The sequence below is a fragment of the Clinocottus analis genome, unplaced genomic scaffold, assembly GCF_023055335.1.
Source record: "Clinocottus analis isolate CAN_PGR_092001 unplaced genomic scaffold, fCliAna1.0.p SCAF_19, whole genome shotgun sequence".
NCBI lineage: Eukaryota > Metazoa > Chordata > Actinopteri > Perciformes > Cottidae > Clinocottus > Clinocottus analis.
In genome coordinates this window covers 10705185-10727367 of record NW_027175920.1, presented here as the reverse complement: position 1 = coordinate 10727367, position 22183 = coordinate 10705185, and the positions used below count along the sequence as shown (strand labels likewise).

General features: G+C 42.8%; 1 protein-coding gene across 1 annotated transcript; it reads left to right on the top strand.

The window, feature by feature from the left end:
* Positions 1-65: 65 nt before the first annotated feature.
* tex2l (testis expressed 2, like) lies at positions 66-21625 on the top strand. Its single transcript, XM_068583815.1, has 12 exons — positions 66-180; positions 3651-5067; positions 15370-15570; positions 15953-16283; positions 16911-17200; positions 17403-17552; positions 17648-17747; positions 18260-18392; positions 19455-19592; positions 20003-20212; positions 20836-20956; positions 21043-21625. Exons 2-12 carry the CDS (start codon positions 3682-3684, stop codon positions 21208-21210), a joined length of 3228 nt encoding a protein of 1075 aa, XP_068439916.1. The 5' UTR covers positions 66-180; positions 3651-3681; the 3' UTR covers positions 21211-21625.
* Positions 21626-22183: the final 558 nt, after the last annotated feature.

Here is a 22183-nt window from a genome sequence, read left to right as displayed (position 1 = left end):
TGAGAGAGAGAGAGAGAGAGAGAGAGAGAGAGAGAGAGAGAGAGAGAGAGAGAGAGAGAGAGAGAGAGAGATGAGATTTCTCACTCCGCGGTCCTTGCGCACACAAATGGAGAGGGAGCCAGCAGACAACATCCCTGGTCGGCGGGTTTAGTCAGATTTCCATGCAAATCATTTTGTAATGTAAGTATATTTTATTACTCATCTCCATTCATGTTGTTATTCTAGTTTTCTCTTGCAAAACACCATCAGGGTTGCACATTCTGCATGAATGCTTCTTGCCTGGGTCTCAGTGCGCACTGATGGTGAACTTCTTCATGTCATGTCTACAAGTCACACTTGTCTCGTGCATGTTAGTCGTCCAGAAAGAGAAAGGGTGCAGCTCTGGGGGTGAAGGTGGAAGTGTTGAACTGATTTCAGTGAAGTGAATTTTAGCACATAGCCATGTGTTGTTTTGTTTGCATTGTTTTTTTGTAATATGACCCTCATGATTTTGTTCTCAGATCTGTTTCAGCTCATTTACTCACTCTGGTAACGCTGCAACTCACAAGTAGTTGTGTTATGTTATAATCTGTTGATTATTTCTTGCAATTATTTGCAGTAAAATATCAGAAATTAGAGAAAAAGGTGTCCAATTTTCAATGTGCCATATTTTAATTGCATGTTTTATATAATCAACAACAACAACAAAAAAAGAGAAAATTCTCACATTTGAGAAGCTATAAGACAAAGTTTGCAACTTTTTGACAGGGGTCCAACAGGCTCAGCTTATGTACGTGTGGACTTTATGTGCATATGTGCACTATTTGAAGAACTAAGTGATAACATGATACCTATTGGTTAAAATCTATGTTCAAACTCATCAAAACATTCAGTGACCCCTGCATCCTGCAGAAGCATCTGACCTCAAGCTATAAACAAGAGCACTGTACTCTGAAGGATTGTGATGTTACTATTAGCTCCAATCAACACTGGGGGGGGATGAGCTATCTTGGAAACACACCCCACCAAATGTTGGTTTAGCCCATAATCCAGCTGTGTGATTTGTCAGATTTCACAGTAAAACCCTGCATTTATGTTAATCTGAGATTGTTACTGTTCGTGTCTGATCAGAGGGTGCATGGCAACACACACACACACACACACACACACACACACACACACACACACATACACACACCCACACACATACACACACCCACACACTCACTCACTCAGCAACAGATATGCTGTTAGGCTGATGATTTCACTGATTGAGAAAGGTTTGATCAAACACGTCGCAGTGCATTCAGAGCAGATGTTTGCTGTGTTTCGTGCTACATTGGTCACATGATCACGCTGTACTTCACACGCAGCCTTATGGAGCATGTTACCAGCTCTTACTCTACAGTGTGTCATTAAGCGTTGCATGCTGCTGGTTAAGGAACCTGAAATGACGCCCACAAATAGAATCTGCCTGGAGACCCAAAATCAAGCAGATTTTGATAAAAATAAAAAAAAATACTTGCATATGTATATTTACAGTCCACATACCCCACTCTTCCTTCTTGCCTTTCTTTGGTTATACTGTCCAAGTTTTACTCAGTTTTGTGACTTTTGACAGTTAAATAATAATAATACATTTCAAAAATAACCAGTAATCTATACACTACACATTACCTCCATCGAATTGAGTCTTTATGATGCATGTATTACTTAATAACGCTATGCTAGCCTTGTGGCTCTATCGATCAATATCATTAAAATCAATATTTAATTTCACACCTTCATGGTTGGTGATTAATCCCATCGATGTGTTCACTAGCGTAAACATGGTTTGTTGTTTCGATTACTCAATGGATACCCACAGGATGAATTGTAATAACATCTTTTTTTTAGCTGCACCATCTTGTACACTCCTTTAGCTTATTAGCAAAAGCTAATTGCATTCCCATCAGCCTCAGTTTTACTTCGCCGTACGTGCTAATTAGCAATGGTTAGCACGCTAAACCAAGATGGTAATCCTGGTAAATGTAATATTGTCCCTGCAAAACTATTACATTGTCCTTGTGTTAGCATACTGATGTGAGCATTGAGCTCAAAGCACTGTACATGCTGTATACAGCCTCACAGAACTGCTAGCATGCTCTTCTTCTCATTTGATACTGTGGCGTCAAACACACGCTTTTGTTTAAAGCGGATATTGTAACACTCAAGGCCAAAAGATTTTCCTTAACTTGTTAATTTGATTCTTCCATGTATTTCATATCCACATGAGGTTATGCAAAAAATGATGACTCAGCTGACTAAATAAATAAACATTTCGATGAGTAATAAAAAAAACAGCAGCTGTGGAGTCCAGATACAGCAGAGACTATGACAACATTGGCCAGTTTTGTCATAGTGTTCTACAAAATTAGCTTGGACACAATATTGTTAGCTTAACAGTGGTTTAGCCTGCCTCATGTGCGTGTGAGCGCATGTGTTTGTTTTCTGGCACTTTGCAGCAGGTCCTGGTCCCCCTTCCCACCCCGTGAAAAGCTGTGATGAAGGTCTAATGCTGCCCGGCTGCATGTGTGTCTGTGAGGTTTATCTCCCCACCAACCATTTTGGGTGAGAGCAGATTAGTCAGAATCCACCAGCTGCTGGGGAATTGGTTGAAATTGTGCCACACGGCGCTGTAATACAGTTACGTAAATGCGACCGGTCAGACGTAGGGTTTGACTTGCAAGAGGCCTTACACTTGACCCTGAGATACAGCGAGGGGAAGGGTCCCAACTGGGCGCGCCGTTTCCCAGCTTGTGTCCGGTGATGCACACAAGCTGCTCTCGTCTCCCACAAAATGACAGCAGATAACACACACGCCTCTCTGTTCTGTGTTGGCATCATTTTTACAAGTCAGTAGGCGATGGTTGGATAATGCGTTTCAAAAGCCACAGGAGGTGGATGAAGGAAGGCAAATTTAAACTCCCCTCACGATTCATTTCAGAGTTACATAAGTAACTCTTTAAACAGCTCGAGAAGACACCAGAGGGAGGGTTGTGGCTCGGCTGACAGTGAGCTCTGGAGGGGGTGAGGCTGGAAGACACTGGAGTTGTTTTCTTTGGGAGATGGCGTGCTGAATACTACTACAGAGGGTGAGCAGGGAATGCCTTTATCCCCATGATTTTTACGTATTTGTTCGGAGATAACAATTTGGACAAAGCCAGAAATAACTTCTCTTTGCTTTGTCCTGAAATGCTGCATCCCTCCTCAAACTATGATTTTCCAGTTCATCTTCATGTACAAAGAAAGCACAGAAATTGAACCAATTCTATATTTATATATAGCCAATCAGCCCCAAAAGACATTACATCCAAGACTATGCTGCCCTAGTTTGTGCAAAATTTGGGGGAGACAGTCTGTCATGCCTATTTTTACATACCTCTAAAACCCATTTAGTGCGTGAAGCGACAGCTATGGGAGAGGTGCTTATTTGGATCAAAAGTCAACAGATTACGACGTGACGTTGTCACATTAATGCAGGCTTGGCACAGGTAAGCGGTTTCTATGAAAATGAGTCACAAGCATGGAGAAGAAGCCCTTCCTCTCTCGATGTGGCTCATTCTCTCGCTGCTTTTATTTGTTCTGCTTATTAATGTAGCTGACAGTGTTCTTCATTTATTCTCTTTCAGGTGCCTTGGCTGTGTAATGTGAAGTCAAGAAATGGCGGCGAGAAGAACAAACGGGGACAGAAGAAGTGAGGGTGAGAAGAGAAGAGGTGGCAGACCTCTCCAGGAGGCGCACAGCCCGTCGCTTGGCCTCTCCCCAGTCGCTGGCGCCAAGAGGCATCTCCCCCGAGGGATTGTGATCCAGCTGACTGGGACGGAGGGAGATTGGGACAGTCTGGACGACAGTGAGCTCATCTTCTCCCTCGACCACGATGACGACTACCCCTCCATCTCTCTCTCCAAGGAGAGGCAGCCTTCTGTTGAGGACGACAGACAGTTGCAGTCCCAAGCTTTCCACGTCCCTCTTTCCCCTTCAGACCCTGGCTCTCTGGGCAGCTGCTCCGCCTCTGGCCCCAGCTTCCTCTCCCCGAGCTCCTCTTCCCCCACCCACCGACCCCTTGCGAGCTTGGTCAAGTCCCTCTCCACAGAGCTGGAGTTCAAAGACAGCTCCACTCTCAGACCGAGGCCCATCGTCAGCCTCGTGAAGTCCATCTCCACGGAGATCTCCCGTTCAGAGCCAGAGGTGTCGCAGTCCAAGTCAGACTCCCGCCTCAACTTCCACGTGTGGAAGCAGCTCACCCAGCCAAAAACCCGCAGCACCGGGGACTCTCGCACTGCTCCCCCTTCTCCGAGCTCCCACTCCCCTGGCGGAGAGGGTCTGAGAGGGAGCTTCTTCAAAATGGAGTTGGAGGACACCAAGAGGAAGCTCTCAGAGGCCGTGCACGAGCCTTTCAGCAACATGTTCAGTAAGATCATGAGAGAGGAGGGCGCCGGCAGCCCCAGACACCAGTGTAAAAGCCAGGGGCCTCACCCGGTCAGCTCCCGAGGTTTGGGGCGTGAAGGGAGCACGGACACAGTTCTCTCTGAGTCTCCTGTGAGGAACACCAGAAAAACGGAGGCTGAGGGTTCGCCTGTGTTTGACTGGCCTTCTGTTAGGCATCCGGTGAGAGGCCAGCGTGGCTCCTGTCCTGTGCATCACCACAGACAACATCACAGGGATGAGGAGCTGGAAATATGCACAGACGGCGACGTGATGCGGGTATTGGCCGTGGAGACTCGCGGGCAGCCGAGGAGATCGCCTGCCGCGGCAGCACCCCCGGTTAGGACTTCTGACCTTTCTCAAGCGCCTCATCCTCTGCCACGCAGGAGTTTATTCTGTGTGGCAGTGCTGTCCTACGGCTATTTCATCCTACCGCTCAGTCCGTACTTCTCTGGCCTGGCTCTGGGATTAGCGCTGGGCTTCTTACTGGGACTGCTGCTCATCCGGATGGGCTCGCCCAGGTCTCGCTGCTCGACTCCTCCGCACAGACCAGCGCCGACCCTGTTGGGAGAGGGGATCCCGTCAGACGGCTCCGTCAGCGCTGAGCCTGACAGCCTCAAGGTAAATGTGATGAGTCATTACGGAGGAATGTGTTTTTTTTTTGTTGTCACCTTATTTTCAGCCACTGCTGTCTCGGTCCAATACGAGCACATTTCTCAACATGTCTTGCATCAAACACCTGAGCACTTTTCATTTATTGATTCATTTATTTCAGCCACCCAAGCCTTGTTGTATTAGTTTGCATTTCGGGAAATACATTAGTTCGCTTTCTTGCCGAGAAATAGCTGAGAAGATTGATGCCACTCTTGTGCCTGTCTGTCCAGTGGGAAGCTACAGTTATCTTAGCTTAGCACGAAGACCGGACACAGGGAGAAACTAAACTCATTGAAAGCATCTGATACTGGGATTCACTTTAAAAAGCATGTTTACTCCAATTACAGTAACAAGAGTACATGTAGTTAGTTCTCACCCGTGTTGATTTGCTCTGAAAGGACATCGTGTCAAGTCACTTAAGCAACTGAGTATTTCCACCTGACTATTTCTTTCACTGTCTAAAGCGTTAGTAAGTGTCACATAACAACATACAATTCACAGAGTGCAATTAAAAGTTTTTAAAAAAAACCTATCAGAGCTGCGGCGGTACTTGCCGTTCTGGCTGAGCTTGAAACACGTCGCTACTGGAGAGGACAGCTTCCACCCAGACGCTGTCAGCTCCGGAGGCCATTAGTGGAGGATATAGGCAGGAGGAAGCTGTAATTTGTTTGGGTGCGAGGCAGTTGTGGGTTGGAGTGAGGTGGCAGTAGTCGAGAATGGGGGATTTACTGTCTGGGTGTCGAGATAATTCCCTTGTTTGGTCATTAGCGGATTGGTTTCAGTCCGACGGCTGTTGTGATGGGAAAGTTATAACTGCAGGGGTTGGGAGGTTTCCGGTAATGAGGCGACAGACTGAGAAGAGTCAAACTCCTATCACGAGGGCAGAGACTGACACCGCTATAAATAAAGTACAAATGAAATGTCAGTAATATATTGTTTATGAGTTAATTGGAGCATCAAGATCATAAAGGGGATCCTATGACATCATTCAGTTCACTTTCAGCCATCCTAATGAACACTTCAGCATATATTTCAGACTGAACGAAGCTTCTTCATCTTTTTATTATACAGTATTTTAAAGCCAGAAAAATGACACACAAAAATGCATCTGAATTTGAATTGTCCAAAGTAAGTGACTATATAGTAAAGAAATTGTTTTGAAAAGTTCACTTACTGGCTGAGATTTAGATGGATTTCTCTCATATATCCCTATGATGCTTAAAGGCCAGGAGACAATAAGCTTAGCTTAGCATGAAGACTGGAAGCAGTTAGCTAGCAAAAATACACTTACCAGCACCTCTAAAGCTCACTTGATAACAAAATGGTTTAACATGTGGTGATAATATTACAGTCACTGCGGCAGGCTGTCATTCCCTAACAACAGTTCATAAATGTAACTTTTGACATAACTTTGCTGATCGTTTAAGCAAAAAAGCAAATGACAATGTTCCCCGAAATGGCTAAAACTAGAATACCTCTAGATTTGTTCTGCGTTCAGTTTGCTGGTTTGATAAATCCTCTGATTGGTGAAGTTTGTTGACAACAGCACGACAGAACAGAAGTGTTGTCTGGGAGCACTGATCAAGGGGTTTGTTATATTCCATGCATATTCTCAAGTAACATTATCATGAACTAGAAAATTTCGCAAGAAATTTTGAAAGTGTGGCTACTACTGCCGTAAGACGTCGCAATATATAGCTTTTGTTTCTGACGCCCGTCTCTCCTCCAAAGCACTTGAGTTGGTTTGTGTGTTAAACTGATTGGTTGATATGAAGCACCTGTGTGCTGCCGTCGTCATGGTGACCAAGTTAGCGCCAGCAGACTGATTAGAGGCAGACTGGACTGTGGACTTAAGGAAATAAACTACTGAACGTCCTGAACACACACAAACGTATATGAAATATCATATGACCTTATTAATGATCACAGTGTTGACAACTACACAATATAAAACACACGTAAACGTCTTTGTGTGTGTGTGTTTGTGTGTGTGTGTTTGTGTGTCTGTGTGTGTTTGTGTATGTGTTTGTTTGTTTGTGTGTGTGTATGTATGTGTGTCTGTGTGTCTGTGTGTGTGAGACAAACAGACAGAGAGACAGAAGTCATCTGTGTTGTGTGTGCGTGTGTAAGTGTCTGCGTGTCTGTTAAACTGCCCTAACGAGAACACCTGTGGGTCGCTAGATCAAAGGTTGCCATGGTGATGACTTCAAAGGGACTTCCTTACGCTGAGCTTAATAGACCTAAATACTGTGGAACTCCTTTCAAACTATTTAAAAAAAATGGTACTTTAAAAGCCACTATTGCTTCGATATCGCATATTGAGCGTTAGGAAGACCTGATGAACAGATACTGTGACTGGCGAGTCTGTACGATAAAACATGTGTCTGTACGGGCGATTTACAAATCAGGTACGAGCTTCAGGGGAGACGTGGTTTTGGAGGGAGATTTAACATGGTGGCGGATGGCAGAGCGAGGTGGACTTGCTCTCACATTCAGTCCGATTTCAAGACGTCTGAGTCTGTTGGATTCCTATCGACCGCAGTTTATGACAGAAGACAAGATTTCCAACGTTTCTATCCAACAATGGTGTATGAAGAGTGAACATTGTGGGAGTAAAGACAAAATACGTTTTATTTTTTTAACAGTTTCTGTCGCTTCTTCTCACTCTGTTAATTGGCGCGCCACCCTCTACGAACGTTTCGTGAAATTTTTTTTATGTTTTTTGCATTTTTCGGGAAAACGTACGGGCGAATCTCTTAGAAAAGTCATACCTCACGATTCCCGCGCAAACCGCACGTTTCGATGTAATTTTTGCGCATGTGCTGGCAACGCTCTGGGAGGAGTAGTGGTTTGACTATAAGAAGAATAATAATAACTAGAAAGAGCATTTCCTGCTGAAAATGCGTTGGAATGCAAAAGGCTGAAGCTTATAGCTGAAATATTTGAAGGAAATAGCTGAATATAGCTGAACATAGTGGAATATAGCTTAAATTAGCTAAATATAGCTAAATATATTTGAAAATGAAAGAATAGCTGAATATATGTAAAAACAGCTGAATATATTAATGCAGCTGAAAATTGCGGAATAGATGAATATATAAATAAATAGCAAATCATTACTGAAAATATAGAAAAGGCAAAATACCTGCTGAAAAATGTTACAGTTCAACATCATTTAATTGAACTGTTGAAAATCCTTGTCGTTTAAATGTATCATTGGAAAAGTTGAAAGGAAAACTGCATCATCTAAATCAGAGGTGTCAAACATACGACCCGGCCCGCCACAGTGTCCAGTCCAACAGAAGAAAAAAAAAAGTTGTTTTTTTTAATATTGAAGTCTGCCATAAGTGGGGTTTGAACCACTGACCCTTTGCTTCTAAGACGGAGATGCTAACCACTGATCCACAGGCGCAGTTGGTGAGAGACCTGATATTATTGAGTGTCTACAAAACCATCTGTCAAACCTCAGAACGTGAACGTCAGTGAAGCTGTTAATCCTGACGTCTATAACCAAAGTGACCTGCACACACGCGCGCACACACACGAACGTGCACGCGACCATAATAACACGTTAACGCGGCCGTTCGCGCGCACACGGCCGTGCACGCGCGCGGCCGTTGAGGCGCGGGCGCACCCGTTGGCGAGCGTTTACACGCGCGGCCGTTTCACGTTAGTGGGCGTTTACGTGTGCTGCCGTTCACGCGCGAGCACGGCCGTTCATGTGCGCGACCCGTTCGCGTGTGCGGCCGCTTACGTGCCTGCTGCCTGTAGATGCACAGACCAAAGGGCTGCTGCTGGGGACGGACCGGCTCTCCCATTCAGTCGGACCTCAACACGTCTTATCTGTTGGATTCCTATCGACCGCAGTTTACGGCAGAAGACAAGATTTCCAACGTTTTGAGCTATAAATTATGTCCAAAGAGTATAGGGTTTGGAGTAGAGAGCAAGTTTAAAATATGTGTATCGCCAAGTGCCCTCGCTCTGGAGTCTGACGTCACCGCTGTGAGCTGCCCAACACACAATAATGAGAAAGGCAGAAAAGGTGCGGAAAAACTATAAAACGAAAACGCCGACAGTTAAAACAATATAGGATATATCAAAAAAGATGAGTAATACAATAACAGCTAAACGTTTTGTCAACATTTTAAAGGTGGAATGGTGTCTCTAGCTGGAGGCATGACAGAGCCTTTACCTTTTGAAGTTGAAGAGTTGAAAGCGGATTTGAAGATGTTCTTCATTGGAAACCATTCATTTTTTTTTTTATAAAAAGCTGAATAATTTTAAAATTTGAGTAAATATGAAAAATGTAAAAGCGTAGATTAATAGCTAAAGGTTTTGTCAACATGTGAAATTTTAAATATTGTCTCAAGCTCAACGTATGAAGAAACTGTAAACGTTTGAAGTTGAAGATGATTTGAAAATTTCCCCATTGGGTCCCATTATAAAAAAAATCATAAAAAGCTTAATAATTCAAAGATTTGAAAAGTCTGAAATATGAAAAGTCTTAGCCATCGTGTCCTTAGGTAACTGAATATTTTTATAATTGAACTTTTTTCTGTAGCTGAAAATATGAAAGAGTTGAAGAGGTCCAAAATACGGATGGAAGAAATAGAATAATAACTAGAAAGAGCATTTCCTGCTGAAAATGCGTTGGAATGCAAAAGGCTGAAGCTTATAGCTGAAATATTTGAAGGAAATAGCTGAATATAGCTGAACATAGTGGAATATAGCTTAAATTAGCTAAATATAGCTAAATATATTTGAAAATGAAAGAATAGCTGAATATATGTAAAAACAGCTGAATATATTAATATAGCTGAAAATTGCGGAATAGATGAATATATAAATAAATAGCAAATCATTACTGAAAATATAGAAAAGGCAAAATACCTGCTGAAAAATGTTACAGTTCGAAGTCATTTCATTGAACTGTTGAAAATCATTGTCGTTTAAATGTATAATTGGAAAAGTTGAAAGGAAAACTGCATCATCTAAATCAGGGGTGTCAAACATACGACCCGGCCCGCCACAGTGTCCAGTCCAACAGAAGAAAAAAAAAAGTTTTTTTGAAAAATTAAAATCTGTCATAGGTGGGGTTTGAACCACTGACCCTTTGCTCCTAAGGCGGAGTTGCTAACCACTGATCTACAGGTGCAGTTGGTGAGAGACCTGATATTACTGAGTGTCTACAAAACCATCCGTCAAACCTCAGAACGTGAACGTCAGTGACGCTGTTCATCCTGACGTCTATAACCAAAGTGACCTGCACACACGCGCGCGCACACACACACGAACGTGCACGCGACCATAATAACACGTTCACGCGCGAGCACGGCCGTTCATGTGCGCGACCCGTTCGCGTGTGCGGCCGCTTACGTGCCTGCTGCCTGTAGATGCACAGACCAAAGGGCTGCTGCTGGGGACGGACCGGCTCTCCCATTCAGTCGGACCTCAACACGTCTTATCTGTTGGATTCCTATCGACCGCAGTTTACGGCAGAAGACAAGATTTCCAACGTTTTGAGCTATAAATTATGTCCAAAGAGTATACGGTTTGGAGTAGAGAGCAAGTTTAAAATATGTGTATCGCCAAGTGCCCTCGCTCTGGAGTCTGACGTCACCGCTGTGAGCTGCCCAACACACAATAATGAGAAAGGCAGAAAAGGTGCGGAAAAACTATAAAACGAAAACGCCTACAGTTAAAACACTACAGGAGATATCAAAAAGATGAGTAATACAATAACAGCTAAACGTTTTGTCAACATTTTAAAGGTGGAATGGTGTCTCTAGTTGAAGGCATGACAGAGTCTTTCCCTTTTGAAGTTGAAGAGTTGAAAGCGGATTTGAAGATGTTCTTCATTGGAAACCATTCATTTTTTTTTTATAAAAAGCTGAATAATTTTGAAAATTGAGAAAATATGAAAAATGTAAAAGCGTAGATTAATAGCTAAAGGTTTTGTCAACATGTGAAATTTTAAATATTGTCTCAAGCTCAACGTATGAAGAAACTGTAAACGTTTGAAGTTGAAGATGATTTGAAAATTTCCCCATTGGGTCCCATTATAAAAAAAATCATAAAAAGCTTAATATTTCAAAGATTTGAAAAGTCTGAAATATGAAAGGTCTTAGCCATCGTGTCCTTAGGTAACTGAATATTTTTATAATTGAACTTTTTTCTGTAGCTGAAAATATGAAAGAGTTGAAGAGGTCCAAAATACGGATGGAAGAAATAGAATAATAACTAGAAAGAGCATTTCCTGCTGAAAATGCGTTGGAATGCAAAAGGCTGAAGCTTATAGCTGAAATATTTGAAGGAAATAGCTGAATATAGCTGAACATAGTGGAATATAGCTTAAATTAGCTAAATATAGCTAAATATATTTGAAAATGAAAGAATAGCTGAATATATGTAAAAACAGCTGAATATATTAATGCAGCTGAAAATTGCGGAATAGATGAATATATAAATAAATAGCAAATCATTACTGAAAATATAGAAAAGGCAAAATACCTGCTGAAAAATGTTACAGTTCAACATCATTTAATTGAACTGTTGAAAATCCTTGTCGTTTAAATGTATCATTGGAGAAGTTGAAAGGAAAACTGCATTATCTAAATCAGAGGTGTCAAACATACGACCCGGCCTGCCACAGTGTCCAGTCCAACAGAAGAAAAAAAAAAGTTGTTTTTTTTAATATTGAAGTCTGCCATAAGTGGGGTTTGAACCACTGACCCTTTGCTTCTAAGCGGGAGATGCTAACCACTGATCCACAGGCGCAGTTGGTGAGAGACCTGATATTATTGAGTGTCTACAAAACCATCTGTCAAACCTCAGAACGTGAACGTCAGTGACGCTGTTAATCCTGACGTCTATAACCAAAGTGACCTGCACACACACACGAACGTGCACGCGACCATAATAACACGTTAACGCGGCCGTTCGCGCGCACACGGCCGTGCACGCGCGCGGCCGTTGAGGCGCGGGCGCACCCGTTGGCGAGCGTTTACACGCGCGGCCGTTTCACGTTAGTGGGCGTTTACGTGTGCTGCCGTTCACGCGCGAGCACGGCCGTTCATGTGCGCGACCCGTTCGCGTGTGCGGCCGCTTACGTGCCTGCTGCCTGCAGATGCACAGACCAAAGGGCTGCTGCTGGGGACGGACCGGCTCTCCCATTCAGTCGGACCTCAACACGTCTTATCTGTTGGATTCCTATCGACCGCAGTTTACGGCAGAAGACAAGATTTCCAACGTTTTGAGCTATAAATTATGTCCAAAGAGTATACGGTTTGGAGTAGAGAGCAAGTTTAAAATATGTGTATCGCCAAGTGCCCTCGCTCTGGAGTCTGACGTCACCGCTGTGAGCTGCCCAACACACAATAATGAGAAAGGCAGAAAAGGTGCGGAAAAACTATAAAACGAAAACGCCGACAGTTAAAACAATATAGGATATATCAAAAAAGATGAGTAATACAATAACAGCTAAACGTTTTGTCAACATTTTAAAGGTGGAATGGTGTCTCTAGCTGGAGGCATGACAGAGCCTTTACCTTTTGAAGTTGAAGAGTTGAAAGCGGATTTGAAGATGTTCTTCATTGGAAACCATTCATTTTTTTTTAATAAAAAGCTGAATAATTTTAAAATTTGAGTAAATATGAAAAATGTAAAAGCGTAGATTAATAGCTAAAGGTTTTGTCAACATGTGAAATTTTAAATATTGTCTCAAGCTCAACGTATGAAGAAACTGTAAACGTTTGAAGTTGAAGATGATTTGAAAATTTCCCCATTGGGTCCCATTATAAAAAAAATCATAAAAAGCTTAATAATTCAAAGATTTGAAAAGTCTGAAATATGAAAAGTCTTAGCCATCGTGTCCTTAGGTAACTGAATATTTTTATAATTGAACTTTTTTCTGTAGCTGAAAATATGAAAGAGTTGAAGAGGTCCAAAATACGGATGGAAGAAATAGAATAATAATAAAAAGTTTAATAAAGATTTGAAGAACAATAGTTGGAATGCTTGCAGCATTCCAACTAATAATAAGTTTAATAAAGATTTGAAGAACAATAGTTGGAATGCTTGCAGCATTCCAACTAACTAGAAAGAGCATTTCCTGCTGAAAATGCGTTGGAATGCAAAAAGCTGAAGCTTATAGCTGAAATATTTGAAAGAAATAGCTGAATATAGCTGAACATAGTGGAATATAGCTTAAATTAGCTAAATATAGCTAAATATATTTGAAAATGAAAGAATAGCTGAATATATGTAAAAACAGCTGAATATATTAATATAGCTGAAAATTGCGGAATAGATGAATATATAAATAAATAGCAAATCATTACTGAAAATATAAAAAAGGCAAAATACCTGCTGAAAAATGTTACAGTTCGAAGTCATTTCATTGAACTGTTGAAAATCATTGTCGTTTAAATGTATAATTGGAAAAGTTGAAAGGAAAACTGCATCATCTAAATCAGGGGTGTCAAACATACGACCCGGCCCGCCACAGTGTCCAGTCCAACAGAAGAAAAAAAAAAGTTTTTTTGAAAAATTAAAATCTGTCATAGGTGGGGTTTGAACCACTGACCCTTTGCTCCTAAGGCGGAGTTGCTAACCACTGATCTACAGGTGCAGGTGGTGAGAGACCTGATATTACTGAGTGTCTACAAAACCATCCGTCAAACCTCAGAACGTGAACGTCAGTGACGCTGTTCATCCTGACGTCTATAACCAAAGTGACCTGCACACACGCGCGCGCACACACACACGAACGTGCACGCGACCATAATAACACGTTCACGCGCGAGCACGGCCGTTCATGTGCGCGACCCGTTCGCGTGTGCGGCCGCTTACGTGCCTGCTGCCTGTAGATGCACAGACCAAAGGGCTGCTGCTGGGGACGGACCGGCTCTCCCATTCAGTCGGACCTCAACACGTCTTATCTGTTGGATTCCTATCGACCGCAGTTTACGGCAGAAGACAAGATTTCCAACGTTTTGAGCTATAAATTATGTCCAAAGAGTATACGGTTTGGAGTAGAGAGCAAGTTTAAAATATGTGTATCGCCAAGTGCCCTCGCTCTGGAGTCTGACGTCACCGCTGTGAGCTGCCCAACACACAATAATGAGAAAGGCAGAAAAGGTGCGGAAAAACTATAAAACGAAAACGCCTACAGTTAAAACACTACAGGAGATATCAAAAAGATGAGTAATACAATAACAGCTAAACGTTTTGTCAACATTTTAAAGGTGGAATGGTGTCTCTAGTTGAAGGCATGACAGAGTCTTTCCCTTTTGAAGTTGAAGAGTTGAAAGCGGATTTGAAGATGTTCTTCATTGGAAACCATTCATTTTTTTTTTATAAAAAGCTGAATAATTTTGAAAATTGAGAAAATATGAAAAATGTAAAAGCGTAGATTAATAGCTAAAGGTTTTGTCAACATGTGAAATTTTAAATATTGTCTCAAGCTCAACGTATGAAGAAACTGTAAACGTTTGAAGTTGAAGATGATTTGAAAATTTCCCCATTGGGTCCCATTATAAAAAAAATCATAAAAAGCTTAATATTTCAAAGATTTGAAAAGTCTGAAATATGAAAGGTCTTAGCCATCGTGTCCTTAGGTAACTGAATATTTTTATAATTGAACTTTTTTCTGTAGCTGAAAATATGAAAGAGTTGAAGAGGTCCAAAATACGGATGGAAGAAATAGAATAATAATAATAAGTTTAATAAAGATTTGAAGAACAATAGTTGGAATGCTTGCAGCATTCCAACTAATAATAAGTTTAATAAAGATTTGAAGAACAATAGTTGGAATGCTTGCAGCATTCCAACTAATAAAAAGTTTAATAAAGATTTGAAGAACAATAGTTGGAATGCTTGCAGCATTCCAACTAATAATAAGCCCGCAGGAGAACATGAAGTGTGCTTCCAGCATGGGGTCTCTGACCCCATGCGGCTGAAGCCACACTTAATGACTAACCCTCTCTCCGCTTGCAGACCCGCTTTCTACGCTGCATTTCTTCCACAACTAATTTGTCCATGTTAAAAATAAATTGTGTTGAAATCCAAAGAGGAGAAAGTATCTTGTTTGATCGTTGTGCCAACAGAAAGACACACTTGATCATTTCTGCTGTTTACTTCACTTTTAGGCTGATTCCATGCATCATAACATGTCTTTCAAGATCGGAACAATTTCAGATCCCACGTTTATTACTTACTCGCAACTGTGAATGGAGTTGATTGCATTTGCACTTTTTCTGCCTTTTTCAGGGCTGGATGAACGAGATACACGATTACGACCCAGAAACGTACCATCCAGCTCTGACTCACTCCGTGTTTGCCGCCCTCGAGGGCTCTCGTCTCCGTCTGGACTCCCCGCGTAACAACATCAGCCGCAGGGCCACGTACGACGAGAGAGTCCACGAGGCCGCCTTCGTCAAGTCTCGCTCCTTTCAGCTTGCGAAGAGCCAAGTATGATGACTAAGTAACTTTGATGCGGGAATGTTTCTTCTGTATCTGAGGCCATTGTATCTTTTTGAATGGTATCAACACGAAAGGGAAGGCGTGATATATTTTGGTATTCTGGTGATGTCATGATATCGTATGCAGGGCAGAGCCTCAGTAAACTTTATCCAACGCTGTGATAGTGTTCACTTTACAATTAATGAATGCATAGGATATTTCCTAATTGATGCATTGATGAGAAAAGCATGAATTGAAATGAAATTTATTTAGCAATAAACATTAAATCCTTTTTCGCAAAATTAATGAATAACAAATAAATGGGACATCTGACTGCACGACTCATTTCTTTTACTTTGACACAACACAACTCTGCCACTGTTCCCTGAAGGTATTCCTGCAGCCATCTGTGTTGGCTCGCAAGAGGATGTGGAATCCAAAGTATCCCATCTGCATCCAAGTGGCCGGGGGATCGAACTCCCGGGACGATGACGGAGGAAGGTCGGAGGAGAGTCAGGGTGAAGAGATGGGCGCTGAATCGGCCGGTCCTCAACAGAGTTCCTCCAAACACGTCTGTGACCTTCCCGCCACTCTTTACCTCTTCGGACGCACAGGAAGAGAGAAAGAAGAGTGGTTCCGTCACTTCCTGTCTGCGTCCATGGAGACAGATGGGGAGAAGGAGAGGGACAGACAGAGGCCCGGCAGATGTGTGTCCAGATCGGGTATGAGACACGTTAATAATGCATTAGAGAAGAGAGGGCTTCCAGATAAGGCATCTATACAAATGCTATATATGTGTGGATTATGGATTACATGCTCCAATTCTTTGCATTTCAAAACCAATCCCTTTCGAGGAAACACACAGATCTCACAGTTGTTTGTTGACAGGACAGGACGAAGGCATCAGGGAGAAGCTGCAAGAAAGGAAGCATTTTATAAAACACATCAGTCTTATGATCTGTCGTCAGTCAAACCTCCTTTTGGGAAATTAAGATCATTTTATTTTCTTTCTGCAGAGAGTTAGATGGGAACATTGATAACGTTCCTGTGTCTTTGCATTGAGCTGCCGGTCAGCTTAGCTTAGCATAAAGACTGTAAATGGGGGGAAACAGCATGTCTGGCTCCGGTCAAAGCAACAAGCGAACGTGGGACATTTTGTCGAAAGCCAACTTCCACACCAATTCCACCATTGCATCAAAATTTACAACTTCAAACGCCTGTCTATGAAAGGACGGCTGCACACGGTTTAAAGGGAAAAGGAATGCTTCTTTCATAGTAGAAACAGTAACATTGGTCGTGGGGAAAGGCAAAGTGACACCTTGTATGTATTGATTCCCGAATGCTGCCAGGTATTGTCCCAGGTGACCCGGCGGTGGCACAGAGCGTTGCGGCCCAAGGCAACGTGCCGAGCAGCAGAGGCTGCAGCAGAGTGGGCAGCAGTGAGGACGAAGCCCCCTTCACGTCTCCAGTGCCCTGCGTCCCTGCAGCTCCTCTCAGTCAGACCTCCAGCAGCTCCAGGGGCCTCTCCCTGCTGGACTACCCCAGCTACATGGCCCGTCTCCTGGCCACAGAGGAGGTGACCCCCCTCTCTAGTCCTGGAGCCGGCAGCACAGAGACAAGTCCCACTATCAAAGTTAATGTAAGTCCTGCTTGCAGATACACTTAGGTGAAGCTAATGAAGTGAGGCGGGAGGGATATTCGAGAGAGGAACAGTTTGGAAAAGCAGAAAGTAAAGTTGGACATTCAGCATTTATTCCTCTGTTTTTAGCTCTAAATTGTACTAAACCTTCACTTTTCTTGTCCTTCGTCTAGCTCTTAATAATTTGCCTGTTTTTCCCCAGTGTACCTGTGATCAAGCTGAGCAGCCTGGGACGGGCCAGACTGCGTGGGCGAACGCTCTAATTGGTCGAATCTTCTGGGACTTCCTACGGGAGAAGCACTGGGCTGACGTGGTTTCCCGCAAAATCCAGAAGAAGCTGAGCAACATCAGAGTGCGAGCAGATTCCTATCAAAAGTTGCTGTGTCACAGAAATGGTTAACAATAAATGCAATGCATTTAATATTATTCATTAATCATATTTTCCAGCTGCCTTATTTCATGAATGAGCTGACTCTGACTGAGTTGGATATGGGCTGCTCCATGCCACACATCGTGACGACCTCCAGACCCGAGGTCAATAACAGAGGTGAGTGCAGACTGGAGATTATGAAACATGCACATACCTGATATGCAAACGCGTGCAAAAGATTAAGTGAGGAGATGACTTGTTGCTCATGTGATGACAGCTGAGTACTGCAGGGTATCAGATCAGACGCTGTTATCCTGTTGTAATCTCACAGGAGAGTCGTTACGCCACGGCCTTCAGCATTGGCTTGTGTGTGTGTGTGTGTTTTTAAATCAGGCAATCTGGCAGACAATGCCCCTAATGACGAGAGGAAAGTGTGTCAGCATGGCCCCGACCCCGTGATTTTGACCTCCACTCCAATTCGCTGTTACACAACCGCCTGTCAACCAATTATCCTGTTCTCAGCTCCTAAAGGGGATTTTTAAATCCGTCGCAATTTGTTTTATATTTAATTTCAAGGCTTGATAATCACTGTAAAAGCTGTTTTAATCTGCCCACCACGGAGCGTGTGTGTGAGTTCTGTCTTGATTTTTAAAGCGCTGGTCTTGACCTCCTCCTGCTGCCCCCTGCAGGCCTGTGGGTGGAGCTGCAGCTGGTCTACACCGGTGCCCTGCAGATGACCCTGCAGACAAAATTCAACCTGTCCAAGCTGGGTAAAGAGGGCGGTCAGGATGCGGACTGCACGACTGAAACCGGTAGCCCACGGTCAGCACTAAACACGCTACGCGCACACACACACACACACACACACACACACACACACACACACACACACACACACACACACACACACACACACACACACACACATCATACCTGCCTTTTATGAATAGTTTTTTCTATTTGTTGCTTTTTGTCTGTTCCCAGTTCTTCTAAACCTCCTTTTGTGTATAAGATAATGTGATAGTATCATTTATGGTAGTAGTATTAGTAGTAGCGACCACTACCAGCATCAGTCTCTTTGAGTAATGCAGGTGAGCGCTATAGATAAAGTTTTCTGTCATTTTATATTGATTCTTATATCATATGTAGTTTTTTTTGTTGAAAATGGAAGTAATATAGGCAGATACATATCCCGATGTTTAATACTTGTTGTAACATTAGGCTTCTCAGGCTCTGAAGCCTCCGATCCCCATCATGCATTTCAATAGCTTCCAGGTCCTTCCTCGCCTGATATCGTCGACGAGGGTATTTTCTCAGACTCTCTAAGCTCTGACTGAAAACCAAGGAAGACGTCCTCCAGCTGTTAGTTGCAGGCTGAGTAGTTCTACTCGTAATGAGTAATCTGCCCTTTAAGGACCCTTAAAATAAAAACCAACACGTTCCACATCTTCTATAGGTGTATTTCATCATATTCACAGGCCAAGTAGTAGGGGTGATAGCCCACATGACAGTAAATCCTGTATTTTAATCCAGATCATATAGCACACACACACACACACCTCTCTTTCTATCCCTTTATCCTTCATGTTTCTGATCTACAGGGCAGAGCTCCACATTACATTGATTAGCGTCGCCCTGCGGCGGCGGGGATTACAGTCCAGGCAGAGCTTTCCGTTAGCCGTCTGTGGAGCATCTGAAGCTTCACACAGAGAAAGAAAACTTGTGTTTGTTAATCTTTTCAAGCCGCATGCACTGACTTTGCAGTATGAGCATCTGTCCATATTGTCTGCTCAAAGATTCTGTCAGACTGATGCTCACATGCAGACTGTAATTTTTCCATCCATCCGCCCGGCCCTAACTTGTCCGTGCCTCCTCTCGTCCCAGCTGCAGGCCCATCTTCAGCGTGTTGGCGGACAGTGATGAGGAGTCCTCCAGCGCGGGTTCATCGGATGAGGAAGAGCTGCTTGTCTCTGAGCCTCAGGCTCCAGTGGGGGAGAAAGGACCCACACCAGCTCCTGATGGGTAAATACTGATATATCAAGTAGTGTTTATGAAAAGAAAATACTGCTAGTATGACTGTACATTACAATACTAAGTACTAATATAACTTTTTGTATTTATCCAATGTAAAAAAAAAAAATGTTCAAAGTGGTAACGTTAATTAAAGAATATCACAAATGTACCATCGACTGCTAATTGTGTGTGATTCAGCTCATTCAAAATGGAGAAAGTGTAACTTTTAGTAGCGACACCTTGAAGTGTTATTTACCCTTTCCGTGCTCACTTTTCTAAAGCAGAAACTAAACTGCACTCACATCACTCTCCAAATGGCTGTTGCTTTCCTTTACGTTTACATTTTCAGCCTCAGATTCTGACTTTAGCGTCTGAATACTAAATCTCCTCTTCTCTCCTCTTCTAATCCTGCATTACAGCACAGTGGGAGGAAAGACTGGACGGAAGATTTTGAGATTCATGGACAAAATCACTAAATCCAAGTACTTCCAGAAGGCGACAGAGAACGAGTTCATTAAGAAGAAGTTTGAGGAGATGTCCAACACGCCCCTGCTGCTCACTGTGGAGGTTCAAGAGCTGTCGGGGACTCTGGTCGTCAACATCCCGCCGCCTCCTACGGACAGGATATGGTAAATACACGAGGCATCAGAGCAGGTTCTCTGCACTGCTCATCATTAGGACTTACTGCATTGAGGTTGTGGCTTTAACTGGGACAGTGAAAAAATAAATGTTAAATGCAATTAACAGTTTTCCTTGTTCGTGTTGTTCCTGTTCAGTCGCTTTTCTTATGTTTAGGTATTTACATATATTAACATGTGCTGTGATTCTTTAGTGGAGCGAGAATCTTGAATCTCAGGATTTACTGATGACTAATTTGTTAAAAGAGGGTTATGTGCTTCTGGTGCGGGGGTGCACGGCAAACAGCTGTTAAACTAAACAGCTTGCGTAGGTACCAAATCAACGACCTGGCACTGATATATATATATATTGAAATGGTCTCTCTGCATGTCATAAAAATGCACTAGAGCTTTAGAAATAATGGGAATTCAAAAACAAATGGCTTCATGTTCAGCAGCATGTTGGGTTTGTTGCATGACTCACTTTTCGCATCTCACCTCCTGCCAAAAGAACATTTATTTATTCTACAATCCCTTCTGGCTGAGCGATGGGACTGTTTAGAGCACTGAGACGACAGGAGACTGAAAACAGCAGTTAAATATAGATACGTATACTGTTATGATCTTCTCCATAGGTACAGCTTCTGCGTGCCCCCCAAGCTGGATCTGCACGTCCGTCCCAAACTAGGAGAGCGGGAGGTGACTTTCTGTCACGTCACCGAGTGGATTGAAAAGAAACTGCAGGACGAGTTTCAGGTAAAAATCTTTTAAATAAACAACGGCACCTCCAGTTCTGGCATCTTCTCAGCTTTCCTCACAACCCTTTGCTTGTCTTTCTCCAGAAAGTGTTTGTACTGCCAAATATGGATGACATCTACTTACCCATGATGCACTCTGGGGTGGACTGTCCTCAAGCCTCCCAAGCCACTCAGTCCCAACAGTCCCGAAGCTCCTCCACAGAGTCCATAGAGAGGATCCCACCTGAGATCTCTGGGGCAGAGTCCGACTAGTGCCTCGTGTTGATGATCAGGACAACTGGACCCAGCTCATCGCTTGTATTTATTTCTGAACCAGAGGTTTTTGCGCTGCAGGTGTTTGTGTGGCTGATGGAGAGTCAGAGGTTTGTTTGTATTGGATTGTTGATAACTTTTTACAAATGTTTACACGAGTGATCCCCATGAGATTAATACTGGTTTGATGTTTACAGCTCAATGTCACTTTGGATATGAAATAAAACCCTGAAAAACACCTGCAGGTTGTATTTTCCTCCATGGCATAGAGGAAATATCTATCTTTAAAAATATCTATCTATAAATCTTACATTTCCCTGTGACCTCATTCACAGCAAATATCAATCTTTTAAGAGACCTTGTTGTAGTTCCTGCATATACTCAATTGATTGCCTCATGTACAAAACAGTTATATATTAAAAGAAGTCAATGACGTTATTTGTACATTTTCAAATGAATGCCAAAGGCAACCCAGCTTATCATCGGGCTTTATATAATAAAGCAGAAGCCAAAGCAGTAGGCCTACCCTGCTAGGCCTACTGCTTCATGGACTCATTTGCCAGGCAATGATTATGACTAAAATGATTATTATAAAAAATTGTGTCCCTGATATGTTTTTCCGTTACAAAATGGTTTGACGTGTCGCTGGCATGAAGTAACTTTTGCATTACGATGGAGAAAGAGCACTCGAATCTCTCAGCTTCTGCTTTCAGCCAATCAGAGATGAAAAGATCAAAGATGCTCTGTAACATTCAGAACCGGGGAACGACTAAAAATAGAGAGAAAAACAGAACAAGAGGAGTGTGTGGAAAAATAAAGTCATTAACCGCTGGTTAAGTTCCGAACAACCTGTTAATTAATGTTATGTAGTTTGTCAAAGTTAAGAGCTTGAGGTTTACATCAGTGTGCAAGGCGGGAGAGTGAAGCCTCATAGACTGTTGCTTACTAGCTAATGCTAGCTTCATGGACTGAT

Bases quoted from the DNA above. Each gene is read 5' to 3' on its own strand.
- tex2l (XM_068583815.1), top strand. From the start codon at position 3,682: ATGGCGGCGAGAAGAACAAACGGGGACAGAAGAAGTGAGGGTGAGAAG. The intron at 17,201-17,402 runs GTAAGTCCTGCT...GTTTTTCCCCAG, and splicing joins GTCCCACTATCAAAGTTAAT to TGTACCTGTGATCAAGCTGA. The intron at 17,748-18,259 runs GTGAGTGCAGAC...TGCCCCCTGCAG, and splicing joins ACCCGAGGTCAATAACAGAG to GCCTGTGGGTGGAGCTGCAG.